We start from the raw sequence: 12,656 nt of genomic DNA on the forward strand, positions 1-12,656 counted from the left end.
GAATTTACTCATCAGTAGCTGAAGTTGGTGCCCAGTCGTCTCTTCCTCCCCTGTTTTTGTGAAGTGGAGCTTTCAATTCCAGTGCGGAACAGCTCCCGAGGTGGCTTGTGCCTCCAGAGGAGGACGAGACCTGCCTGCGGGGCATGGGGCACTCTACTTATGAGTCTTCTCTGCAGATGGGCAGCCTCCTCCTTCCATTCCTTCAAGGATGTGGCAGGATGCTCTTCTGGCCTCTTGGAGCCCTCAAACAGGTGCTTCAGCTAGCTCCAGAGAGTTCTGGGTGTTTATTAACTGCCCTGCAGCAGGAGCTGGCTCTAGGATCTCCTTACTCCGATTAATTTTTGATATTGAAAATGATAATTTTCATAAACATGTAATTTAAGTGTCCTGTTACAAGTAAATCTGGGCAAAGAAGAAAAATAAGATTGCTGGCTGATAGGACAGAAATTCAGTTGCTTAATTTGTTGTTCCCTGCATTGTAAGTGGGTCACCATGACTGTTTAATACAGAGAGAGAGAAACTACAGTGGGGTGCTCATGGGTAGCCAGGTTATTAGGGTAGCAAAACACAGTTTACTATCATAATGGAGCTCAGGCTCTGGGCAGGGGAGAGAAAATATGGTATTTCTCTTTGTACATGGAAAATGCAAGAATACTATTCACACTGAAACACAAATGTTCTGATAATAAATTGTATGACTAACATGCATAAGCATTTTACATCCCTCACACATTGTTCACAAGGACCTTTCATAGCCATTTGTGCAATAAACTTGATTCGCCAACAGTGAAGCATCAGAGATGGCTCAGTTATTCTCTATGGAATTATTTGAAGAACACTTATACATCCTTCTCCATTTTAGGTTCAATAAAGAGCTGACATGTCAAGCTAAGAATAACCTATAATAGAGCAAGATATATGATACTCTATTTTAATCCTCTAACTCCTCTTTTTAGAGGATGAACAATAATTGCAGATATAAGTTCTGCCTGATTTACAATTTTCAGTGCATTTTCTTCTTTGGAACCTAAAAGTCCTCATCAATATTCTAAAAGGAAATGAATGGGATTCAATCAGAAGTTTAAAGCTATGCCATTTTGCCAATTACCAAAACAGAAGAAACTGAGAACGATTTTGTCGTCAATGTGCGGCCTCTGGCAATGCAGTTGTGGGAAGCAGGGAAATTCGCAAGCCACATCAGATGTGCATCTGTCTGGGCCGGAGCAGGAGTGGAAAGCAGAGATCTGCAATGGGCCCTCCGGTTCCAGCGAGCACCAGGAGCGTGGGAGCACTGTGCTGCTGTGGTTACTTTAAATGACTGATCAGAGATCTAAATATTTCTGAAATCCATGTGCTCGTCCACAGCTTTTCCCCCAAGCATGATCTCATTTCATCCCACAATTCTCATCTAAACATAATATAGCTTTCCACTCACCCAGTCCCCACTCGGCCCCGCAAAAGCAATCTTTTAGCAATGCCAGTGCATACTGCCTTTCAGCAGCCTCTGAGCACCTTCCTGATAAATTCCCAGCGCCTTAGTTTTAAAGTCTTGCCCTCTCTATACACAAACACCCTGGTTCCTGGCGATCTTTTCACTCTCCCTTCTCCCAGTTCCCGGATGCCCCCCCTGCTCATTTACCCTGGCTCCCCTCAGAACAAGGGGCTCCCTCTCTTACCTCTCCTCCTGCTTTCCAACCCCATGCCCCACCAGGCTTTCTTTCTCACAGTTTGCGAATGCCAGTCTGACCCCTGCATGAATTTGGGGAAGTTCAACTCATCTGGATTCGAATCTGAGACACCTGCAGGGCGGCCGTCAGTGTCCCCTTCACACAGCGTTTTGATTCTGCAAGCACATGCTGAAACCCCTTCTACAAGTCGAAGTTTCCCTAAAACAGAAACATTTCATTCGAAATCTATCTACGCCAGCTGGTCACATTCATAAGAACGACAGCAGCAGAACCTGCCCTGCCGGGTGGTTTATCTTCCTGTTGAACGATGTCACAAATCCGCATTGCCACGTTCTTCTACATGAGCGTCACACCCTGAGCTCCTGGGAGGGACGGTTGCCTGAACTGGCACGGCGGCGTTGTGCAGTTTTCCTCACCCTGTTTCTGTGTTGCCAGAGCTAGGAAAGCGAGGGAGCTTTGTCGGGCTTCAGGACACATGCCCGCTTGCCCTTTGCTGATCTAGGGGTCATCTGAGCTCTCTTTCTGCACCCAGCGCAGGACGAGACAAGGTGCGTGTTTGCCTTCGTCAGAGCACCACATTCCACCCGCGTGAGCATGCGCCAGCGCCTGCCGTCCTCACACATAGACCACTTGCTGAGGGACTGCAGTGAAGTGTGAGAGCAGACACAACAACCTCAAGGGCAGTGATTTGTAATTAACTTTTAAAAAGAGAAGTATAGTTTATAAAAATAAAAGGCAGGCACAACTGGCCCATCGAGCTACAGCAGATCAAGTGGGTTCTGGCAAATGCATTTAGGAGAAACACTGTTGTTCTCTCGTTCTTGGGCCTCCTCTCCCACCCCTCCTCTCATTTGGACTTGAACGCAGGCACGGGTGATAAAAGAGCTGCTGATATTCTCTTAGATGCCAGTATGAGAAATCCACGAGGCACGTTGTGGAGAGGCAACGAGATTCAGTGTCTCAATCTGTCCTTACACAATAGCTCCGTCTGCCCGTGGCCATGCCCCCTGAGCTGGCGCGGCCTGAGGCCTGCTAGGGCAGCGGCGCCCGGGAGCCTGTTGGAACCGCAGCCCGGCAGCCCGGGCTCCGCCGAGCGCTGGTAAGGCAGTGTGCGTCTTAGCCAGAGCCCGGGGAGCTGTCGGCACGTCGAGTGTGAGGGACGCCACTCCAGCTCACGGTTTCTGATTCAGTTTGGATGGAGAAACTACACGGATGTGACCCACGGGCCCTATTTTTAAACTTCCCTTCCTCAGGTTATCCAGGTGCATTGGAATCAAGGCAAAAACCAGACTCTAAAATCCCTTCCGTAAACACGTTCATTGTCCCAAGAGAGGGATTCTGACACCCCCAAACACTGCAGGGGAATATGTGGTAAAACCTGCACATTCAGTTTGATGTGGTACGGCGGAACGTGTGATCCATTTCCGTAGTTAGAAGAGTAAGCTACCACCGTGACCCCACAGGGGCCCCAGGGAAAGTGAAATTCAAGGAGCGCGCCAAGCACTGCTCAGGCTTTCCCCATCCTGTGCAGGCTGTCGATGCGTGAGATCTTGTTCCAGAAAACGGAAGGACAGCCATGAGATGACAAAGGCAGCCACGAGGTGACACAGGCAGCCACAAGGTAATAGAGAGAGTCTTGAGGTAAAACAGGCAGCTCTGAGGTGACACAGGAAGCCATGAGGTGACACAGGCAGCCATGAGGTGATAGAGAGAGTCTTGAGGTAACAACAGGCGGCCATGAGGTGACACAGGCAGCCACAAGGTGATAAGGAGTCTTGAGGTAACATGGGCAGCTGTGAGGTAACAAAGGCAGCTATGAAGTGATAGAGAGAGTCTTGAGGTAACAGGGAGCCGTGAGGAGACACAGGTAGGCATGAGATGACCCACAGACATAAACTGACACAGGGAGACTTGAGGAAACACAGGGAGCTGTGAGGTAACACAGGCAGCCAAGAGATGACACACACACAACCATGAGCTGATACAGGGAGGCTTGAGGTGACACAGGCAGCCGTGAGGTGACACAGGTGAGCTGTGAGGTGACACAGGTAAGCTTTGAGGTCATACAGAGAGTCTTGAGGTAAAACAGGCAGCTGTGAGGTGACACAGGCAGCCACCAGATGACACACGCAGCCATGAGCTGACACAGGGAGACCTGAGGCGACACAGGCAGCCGCGAGGTGACACAGGTGAGCTGCCCTCCCGTGCAGACACCTGGAAGTCCTGAGGGCAGCATGGACAAGGCAAGTGGTGAAAGGAATTTGACCGTACCTGAGAGTCCTGACAGCCTTTAGATCCCCAGATAAGCATCTGGAGCAGGCCTCTTAGGGACGGTCCCACAGCACCCCACTTTCACCCCTACCGCTCAGAGCGAAGTCGTTTCTCCCTCCTGGCTGAGTGGGTCTGTGACCACACGAGTGGGCCCAGACCAGAAGGAAGAGCTCCCACGAGGCAGCGCTCCGGCCAGTGGCGACGTCTGCCCACTGCTGAGCTCCGTGTGTGCGTGACAGGAAGTGCAGCTGGCTCAAACCATCTCTCTGGTAATAGCTTCACGGGAGGAATATTGAAAAATGAAACAACAGCAACCACTCCAATTAGAAGAATTCTCTAACTGGGATGCCAAGTTTGACAGTCCCTCCAGGATCTGGTCTTAAGAAGAGCCAAAATACATAGTGCCATCAGGTTCAGAGCAGAGCGGACTTGGTAGATTTCAAAGTGCATTTGTGTCAAAATGGTGAATAGGCTATTGTCTTCTTTTCTTTGTTTCCTGTTGTTGTTTTTTTCCCAGTGGAAGTGAGAGATGAGGTCTACAGCACGGCAGAGGGAGAAGAAGGGCCACAAGGCGCGTCTCTGGGCGCCACGAAGGACGCTGACGGCCACGACCACAGCCAGGGCTGCCGGGCCGAGGGGCTCTGGTTCCTGAAGGAAAAGCCCGCCCGGCTGCGTGCTCACCGCTCGTGTGGCGTGACGGAAGTGGCCGTGCCCACCGTTGAAGGGCACGACGCCTCCCGGGCACTGCCCCGCGCAGGCCTCGTCGGTGTCCTGTCTTTCTTATTCCTGTTTAACTAAGTCAGACGAGAGATTTGCCACAAGGGAGATGCGAGGGCTGTGCCCCTTGCCGCCCGCAGCCAGCAAGCCCGCGAAGAACTACCGGAAGATTCCACGGCTTCGCCCAAAATAGTTAATATAATGTACTCTTAAGTCAATATGATAGTAAAATGATTCAATATGGTTAATATTTATTAACGAATTAAAATAATTTTTATAGTTGATCATTCCAAAAGCTCTAACTGAACGGAAGGGGCAGTTTGTGGGGACGTGGGAACTGGGCGCGGTGGGGGTCGAATGGAAGACAGGCTCCAGGCGTGGGCCTGGGGTGAGGCCCTGCACACGGGGGCTGGGGTGGCATTAGTGAGGGGTGGGCCGAGGGGACCAGGCTCCCCAAGACCCTACTTAGATGAGGCCACAGCAGACCAGGGGGGCCAGGACCCCTTCAGCTGGGGTGCTTGTATGCAGGGACATCTGGGGGCGGGAGCAGGAGCCCGAAGTCAGAGCCCAAGGAGTGGACGCGGGACGGGGAGCCCACATGGGGGGATGGAGGGTGGACACAGGAGAGGGAGCCATGCGGGGGGGACAGGGGTGGATGCAGGAGAGGAGCCACATGAGGGGGACGGGGGGTGGACACAGGAGGGGAAGGCACGTGGGGGGATGGAGGGGTGGACACAGGAGAGGAGCCACGTTGGGGGGAAGGAGGGGTGGACACAGGAAAGGAGGCATGTGGGGGGACAGCGGGGTAGACGCAGGAGGGGAGCCACGTGGGGGGACGGAGGGGTGGACACAGGAGAGGGAGCCATGTGGGGGGAACAGGGTGGTGGACTCAGGAGGGGGAACCCTTATGGGGGGTGGAGGGGTGGATGCAAGAGAGGGAGCCACGTGGGGGGAGCAGGGGGGAGGACACAGGAGGGGACCCCTTATGGGGGTAAAGAGGAGTGGACGCGGGAGAGGGAGCCATGTGGGGGGACAGAGGGTGGACGCAGGAGAGGGAGCCACGTGGGGGGCACCGGTAGCTACAGCCCCTGGAGGAGGCGCCCCTGCCAGGACCTAGAGGCCGGACGCCCGCCCCCAGGCCACACACGAGCCAGCAAGCCCTGCCACGGAGGCCGCCCGCTGCGTGGTGTCCAGCCCGGCTGCCCTGGCCCCAAGACATCCGCCCACGAGCCTCACGTCCACCCCGCGCGACCCGCCGCACCCACCTCGATCTGCGTGCCGTTGTCCCGCCCGTCGTCCAGCAGCAGGTCCGTGAAGCTGCGGGGCTCGGCGCTGTCCTGGCCCGGGCCGGCCCGGTTCGTGCCCAGCGCCCTGAGGGGCTCCGAGCTCCTCCTCCACCTGGGGCCAGAGGCCTGCGCGGCCACGGCCACCTCGTCCTCCGTCGGCGGCAGGGCCGGGGCCACCTGGTACGCCCAGGCTGTTTAAAGAGAAGGGAACAGCGTCACCATTGCTGAGACGCACCCCAGGCCCTGCCGGGCAGGGGACACACGTGTGCTGAGCAGGTCACTATGAACAGCCCCGGGAGCAGGACACAGCCCACCCCGGGAGGGGGACACAGCCCACCCCGGGAGGGGGACACTACCTAAGCCCCGGGATGGGGACACGGCCCACGGACCTGGGAGCAGTACATTACCTACGGCCTGGGAGCGGGACGCAGCCCACGGCCCCGGGAGGGGGACACTACCTACGGCCCTAAAAGGGGATGTGGCCCACGGACCCAGGAGCAGGACACTACCTACGGCCCCAGGAAGGGGACACGGCCCACAGCCGTCTGCCTTGGCCTGACACCTCTCAGCGGAACATCATTGTGGAAACAGCAGGCGCCACGTCAAGAGTTAATGTGAACTCTGGAGAGGCCCTAAAAGAGCCGTGGCCCTGAAGTACTGCACTCCACACACACACACAGACACACACACGCACACACACACACACGCACACACACAGACACACACACACACGCTTCATCACCACCCCCGCCGTGCTGAGAAAGCGAGCTGGGAGCCAGACACAGGGCGGAGGCCAAGGAACTCCCAGTCACCAAGAAAGAGAGGGCAGCTCATGATCTCGGCTCTTGGCCTCCGACCAGCTTGAACCGGTTAAAGAGCCTGGGATTCCGCGAGGGTCGGGAGCTGCAGGGCTGACTGGTCCACCGCTCGGGTCATATGACAGGCCCCCCCTCAGGGTCACTGCAAAGGCGCTGGCTCGTCCCTGCTGTCTTCCCCTTGGGGTCCCGACGTGGGAAAGGAGGCAGGGACGGGCTCTTGGAGAAGCGGAGGGAGCGAGCTCTGTGGGCAGAGGCCTCACTGGGCCAGCTGGGAGCCGCCTGCTGACGAGCTCATCTCGTTGCGAGGACGGAATATTCGATTCCATCCGTGCGCTCCACCTTCATGTCAGGGGGCACCCGGGGACGGTGACCCACGGGGACAGGAAACTCAGTTTCTGACCAAGAACAGCCCTTTCCTGGCCAACCATTGCCAAGACGTGGACCGACAGGCTGGATAACGGAATAACCGGCAGGATCCGGCTCACCAGGGCTGAAAGCAGCGACGCAAGTCCAGCTCCGATGTCCCCGCAATGCGAGAACGTTTCCGAGAAATGAAATGCATTTGCTGTGTGTTTGTCATAGCAGCCCTGGCAAACTGAGACAGCCACCCGGCCAGAGCCATGAGTGTCAGTGTGTGGCAAGGGCCCAAGGCAGCGGCTCACCAGCTAACAAGTTCAGGCCACCGCTGCCAAGGCCAGACAAAACCGTCTGGAGTGTCCCCCTTTCGATTCGTAAAGGTGCTAATGGTTCTACGCAGAGCACAGGCTACACCTCCACGGGCTCCTAACAGAACTACGGCCCGAGGCCCTGGTGGCTCCAGCTCCGGCTCAGAACCCAGGCCCTGCAACCTACCCCTCCCCACGCAGGCACAGCACATTAGAGCTGCAGAGGAGTGCCGTGGCCCAAGCCAGAAGCACGGCACTGTGCCCAGTGCACGGCCGACAAGGGCTCACGCACGGGGTGGGCTTTTCAAAGCCCCTCCCACCCCCCACAGAGCGAGAGCTCAGCGTTTGTTGACTGACTGTGTGAGTGATGATGGAATCACCGACAGTCTCTGAAGCAAAAATCCAAGGACCGGGCAGAATTGAATGATGGAAGAAAGGCTGCGAGGCCTCAGGAGCGCTGGCTGGACTGCTGTGGGGCCTGGCACACACACGTTTCTCTTTGCTTTAGTCACCCCGCATTTAAAGCAGGGATGAAAATCCCTCCCTTGCAGAAGCAGGCCCGCTGTTCCCGGCACTGTCAGACTCTAAGACCTACGTCTAAGCAAAGGACACGGGGCCATTTGATTGGCTTTATTTCTATATTCTGCCTCATTACCAAACACATGAGGCAGCTTGCAGAAAAGGGAAGCGGTGGCGCCGTGTAACGACCAGCTAAGCGTAATTCTCGGGTCAGTTTTAGAGATGTGCCTTTACCTCGCTCGGGGGTGGCAGCTTTGAGGCAGTTCTAGCTACCCCACGGCTCTCTGAGCACAAGGCCTCAGGGAGGGACAACTGAAAACCCTAGAGGATTCTTGTGAGAATGCCAGTCCAGGGAAAATGGTAAAAAAATAAATAAATAAAAATGCAGTTAGTAGCTTAACCAGTATTTTAAAACACACCAAGGGAGCAGAGCAGGTCCGCCCTCTACAATGTAATCAACGAGAATATCCCTAAAACGTCAAAGAACGTGCTTTAGTAAAGCATTCAGACAACTCCAAAGCAGTCCTGGGTTGCCTTTAAACAGCGTTCCTGGCTTCGCTGGCTCGCCTTGCCATTTCCTTTTTAGCTCTTTCTAACAGCCAACGGGCGCCGCCAGGGTCTCGGCTGGCTGGGGGGCTCCCAGCAGCCCGGGGCCCCCGAGGGCCCCCCTGAGGCAGCTGCCTGGGGAGGGTCCCGAGCCCCTGTCCTGCCTGCCCCCTCGCAGGAGCTCCGGAGCCAGGGGCAGCGCCCCGCACACTCCGCCCGCGCTGAACTCCGGGGAATCTGATCAGTGCGGGGTGCAGGGCCTGCCAAGGCCGCCTCTGGAAGGTTCCTGGGGGAGCCCACAAGCCGAGCTCCTGCACCCGACGAGGGGTGAGCGGCGCCGGCACCCGGGCGAGAGGCCCCGGGCAACCTGTCCGCGGCTTTTCACCTGCTGCGGGCTCTTGGGTCCCACCCCCGGTCCCTCGACGGCGCCCCCCGCCGCCCGCCTGCTCCTCCTGAACCTGCACCCGCAGACCCTGCAGAGGAGCCCCCGGAGCCCCCGCCGGGCAGGGGTGAGGGGTGAGCACACGCAGGGAAGGAGCTTCGGGTTTCTACTTGGAAGCACGGGGCCGGGGCGTGCCCGCTCCCCTCCTGGTGACGCTTTCCAGCAAGGACGTCTCCTGTGGCCCGGGCCCCGGGTGCAGCCCTCGGGGCCACCTTCTCCCCAGGTGGCTGCTTAGCTTACGACCCATCTGGGGCCAGCCGGGGAGGCCACGGAACTGTGAAGAAAAGCCCAGGCTGACAGACGGAAAAGCTACAGAATCGATGAAGCAAGGGAAATTTTAAGCTAAAATTGGAAAACAAGTAGAGAATAACTCTAGAAGCCCGAGTCCCAAGAGCAGTCTTGGTCTCTGGCCCGTGATTCCTGAGGCCACCAGAGGCCCAGATGGGTGCTACCCATAGCTCCATTCTCAGCATGCTGAGCCGCTGGCGGGCTCTTGACTGCAGGCGTGTATTGGGGAGAGCATTAGGTGGTTTAAGAAAATATAAAGAAAACAGAGTGGGAAAATGGGAAAAATCTAACCTGTCAAGTATTCAATCCAAAATACATGCAGAACAGATTCAAACCTTAAAATTTAATAGTCATAATTTTACTATTAAATAAATAATAAACAGACATTTTGATTTTAGCCCTAAAAATTGATAGTAAGTAATCTCATGGAAAACATGCATGGCTTTATGAATAATCAAGAAACAAAATTTAAGACAACTTTAAAGTATTGCTACATTTTTTACTGAAATATTAAAAAACATATAGAGGGGATTGTGGGGAGATGGTATAGGATTAGACAGGTAATGCTCAGCTCTCTCACAAAAACAACAGAGAAGGAGCCAAAGGCTGCCCGAGGGACCTCTTTGGGAGGCAGGAGACCAGGGCAGTGCTTTACAACTCCCAGGAGAGTGAGGAACAGAGAGACCAAGAAGCCGAAACAGCAAACAAGAACCAATAAACCTCCCAGCCGCTGCTCCCCTCCCCCAACCTGAGGGACTCAGTGGTGATAAAACCCCTGGCTCATTGTGGCTGACTGGAAGGAGATGTTGTCCTCCCTACCAGCTGTTACAAGGGAAAAGGGAGGGAAATCGGGGGCTTTGCTTCAGTAAATTCAGCCAGCAGAGTCCACTTTCAATCTCAACTCTGGCTGGACAAAAACAAAGAAAAATCTAGAGAGATACACCTCCCTGGAAACATGTGTCAAGTACCATCTGCTGGCCGGACTGGAAATTACATGGACAAAAAGGGCTTTTAGAGCTCTCTCTACCCCACCCCTGGGAGAAAGTCTGCGCGCAGTAGTGTGTTTTTGGATTCTCTTTTGATAACTTAAGCTAGGCAGTCTTAAAGACTTAGGATAAGGTGAACCAAATATTGAAGAACTGCTGTGAAAAAATAAAAGGAAGAGAGAGAAATTGGCTGTTAGAGTAAATTCACAAACATATTGGATACCTAAATATCAACAAAAAATTCAAGCTGTACTAGGAAACAGGAAGAGATGGCCCAGTCAAAGGAACAAACCAAATATCTTAAAAAGATTCAGAATTTAGGACAATTAATCAATGATAATCTCACAACTCTCCTAAATCCCTTAAAAGAATTTAAAGAAAAAAATGACTAAAGAGTAAAGCATATTAAGAAGACACTGGGTGAGCATAAAGAAAAATTTGAATGTCTGCAAAGAAAATTAACAGACCTCAGGGGAATGAAAGACATGATGGGTGAGTTAAAAAGTACATTATCCAACATCCAACGTATATTGGATAATGTACTTTTAATCTCACCCATGTGGAATCTAAGCCTCCTCTCAATATAGAGGTGGAGTGGACATCACCATCCCAGGGTCCATAGGATGGAGGAATAGAGTATGGATTAGAGTGGACTTACTGATATTCTACTACGGAACTATTGTGATTAGTAATGGAAGAAAATGTAGCACTGATGTGGAGAAAGTGGCCACAGTAGCTGCTGAGGGTAGGGAGAGTGAAGAAGAGATATGATGTGGGGGCATTTTCAGGACTTGGGAGTTGTCCTGGGTGGTACTGCAGGGACAGATGCTGGACATTGCATGTCCTGCCACAGCCCACTGGGTAGAATGGGGAAAAGTGTAAACTATAATGTAAACCATACCATATGGCACAGCAGTGCTCCAAAATGTATTCACCAAATGCAATGAATGAGCCACGATGGTGGAAGAGGCTGTTGATATGAGCGGAGTGGGGTGAGGGGGATGGGTGGGTATATGGGAACCTCATTTTTTTTAATGTAACATTTTTTAAAAAATAAAGAAAAAAAAAGTACATTAGAGGCACATAAGAACACATTTAAATTGCTTGAAGACAGAACTAGTGATTTCAAAGACAGAACATCTCAACTGGAAAAGACAAGAGAACAGAAAGAGAAGAGAATGGAAAAAATGGAACAGTGTCTCAGGGAAATGAATGACAATGTGAAACCCAAAAACATACAAATTATCAGTGTCCCAGAAAGAGAAGAATATGGAAAAGAGACAGAAAGAATATTTGAGGAAATAATGACTGAAAAGTTCCTTACCCTTAGGAAAAGGACAATGCACCCCAAACAAAATAAATTTGAATAGAACTACTCCGAGACACCTACTATTCAGAATGATAAATATCAAAGATAAAGAGAAGGTTTTGAAAGCAGCAAGAGAAAAACAAAGCATCACATAGCATCATAAGGGAAACTTGATAATATTAAGTGCCAACCTTTCATCAGAAGCCATGGATGAGAAAAGAAAGTGGTATGATATATTTAAAGTATTGAAAGAGAAAAACTGCTAGCCAAGAACTCTGTATCTGGCAAAGATGTCCTTCAGAAATGAGGGGGAGTTCAATGTCTCCACAGACAAACAAAAACTGAGAGAATATGTTACCAAAAGACCAAATTACAAGAGATACTAAAGGGAGCGCTAGAGCCTGAAAGAAAAAAAAAAAAATAAGGGTGAGAGACTTGGAGAAGAGTGTAGAAATGAGTATAGAAAAGAGTAAATTAAGTGGTAAAAAGATAGACAACAGTACAGTATGATAACAGAAAGTCAAAGGTCAAAATGGATGAAGTAAGTAATGCCTTTATAGTTAGAACATTGAATGTTAATGACTTGAACTCCTCAATCAAAAGACATAGACTGTTCGAGTGGATAAAAAAGATATGAACCATCTATATGTTGTCTGCAAAAGACTCACCTCAGATGTAAGGACACAACCAGGTTATAAGTGAAATGTGGGAATAAGATATTCCATGCAAACAGTAACCAAAAAAGAGCTGGAGAAGCGATATTAATATGAGACAAAATAGATTTTAAATGCAGAACAGTTATAAGGATGAAGAAGGTCATTATGTATTAATAAAAGGGGATACTAAATATTTATGCACCTATCCTTAAAGCCCCAAGATACATGAGGCACACACTGGCAAAGCTAAAGGGAGACGTTAATACACCGCTCTCAGTATTGGATAGAACATCTGGACAGAGGATAAATAAAGAAACAGAGAGCTTGAATAATATGATAAATGAACTAGACCTAACAGATATTTACAGAGCATTGTACCCCAAAACAGAAGGCTATACATTCTTTTCAAGTGCTCATCAATCCTTTTACAAGATAGCCCATAGGTTGGGTCACAAGACAAGTCTC

General features: G+C 51.8%; 1 protein-coding gene across 2 annotated transcripts in view; it reads right to left on the minus strand.

Moving 5' to 3' along the window:
* The window catches only part of PLXDC2 (plexin domain containing 2), a 425,672-nt gene that overhangs the window by 267,884 nt on the left and 145,132 nt on the right, over positions 1–12,656 (minus strand). For both annotated transcript variants that reach the window (XM_058297885.2, XM_058297886.2), the window contains exon 2: positions 5,942–6,153. In XM_058297885.2, coding sequence (XP_058153868.1) covers positions 5,942–6,153 — 212 coding nt within the window. The remainder of the gene's footprint in view (positions 1–5,941; positions 6,154–12,656) is intronic.

The sequence above is a fragment of the Dasypus novemcinctus genome, chromosome 5 (genome assembly GCF_030445035.2).
Source record: "Dasypus novemcinctus isolate mDasNov1 chromosome 5, mDasNov1.1.hap2, whole genome shotgun sequence".
Lineage (NCBI taxonomy): Eukaryota > Metazoa > Chordata > Mammalia > Cingulata > Dasypodidae > Dasypus > Dasypus novemcinctus.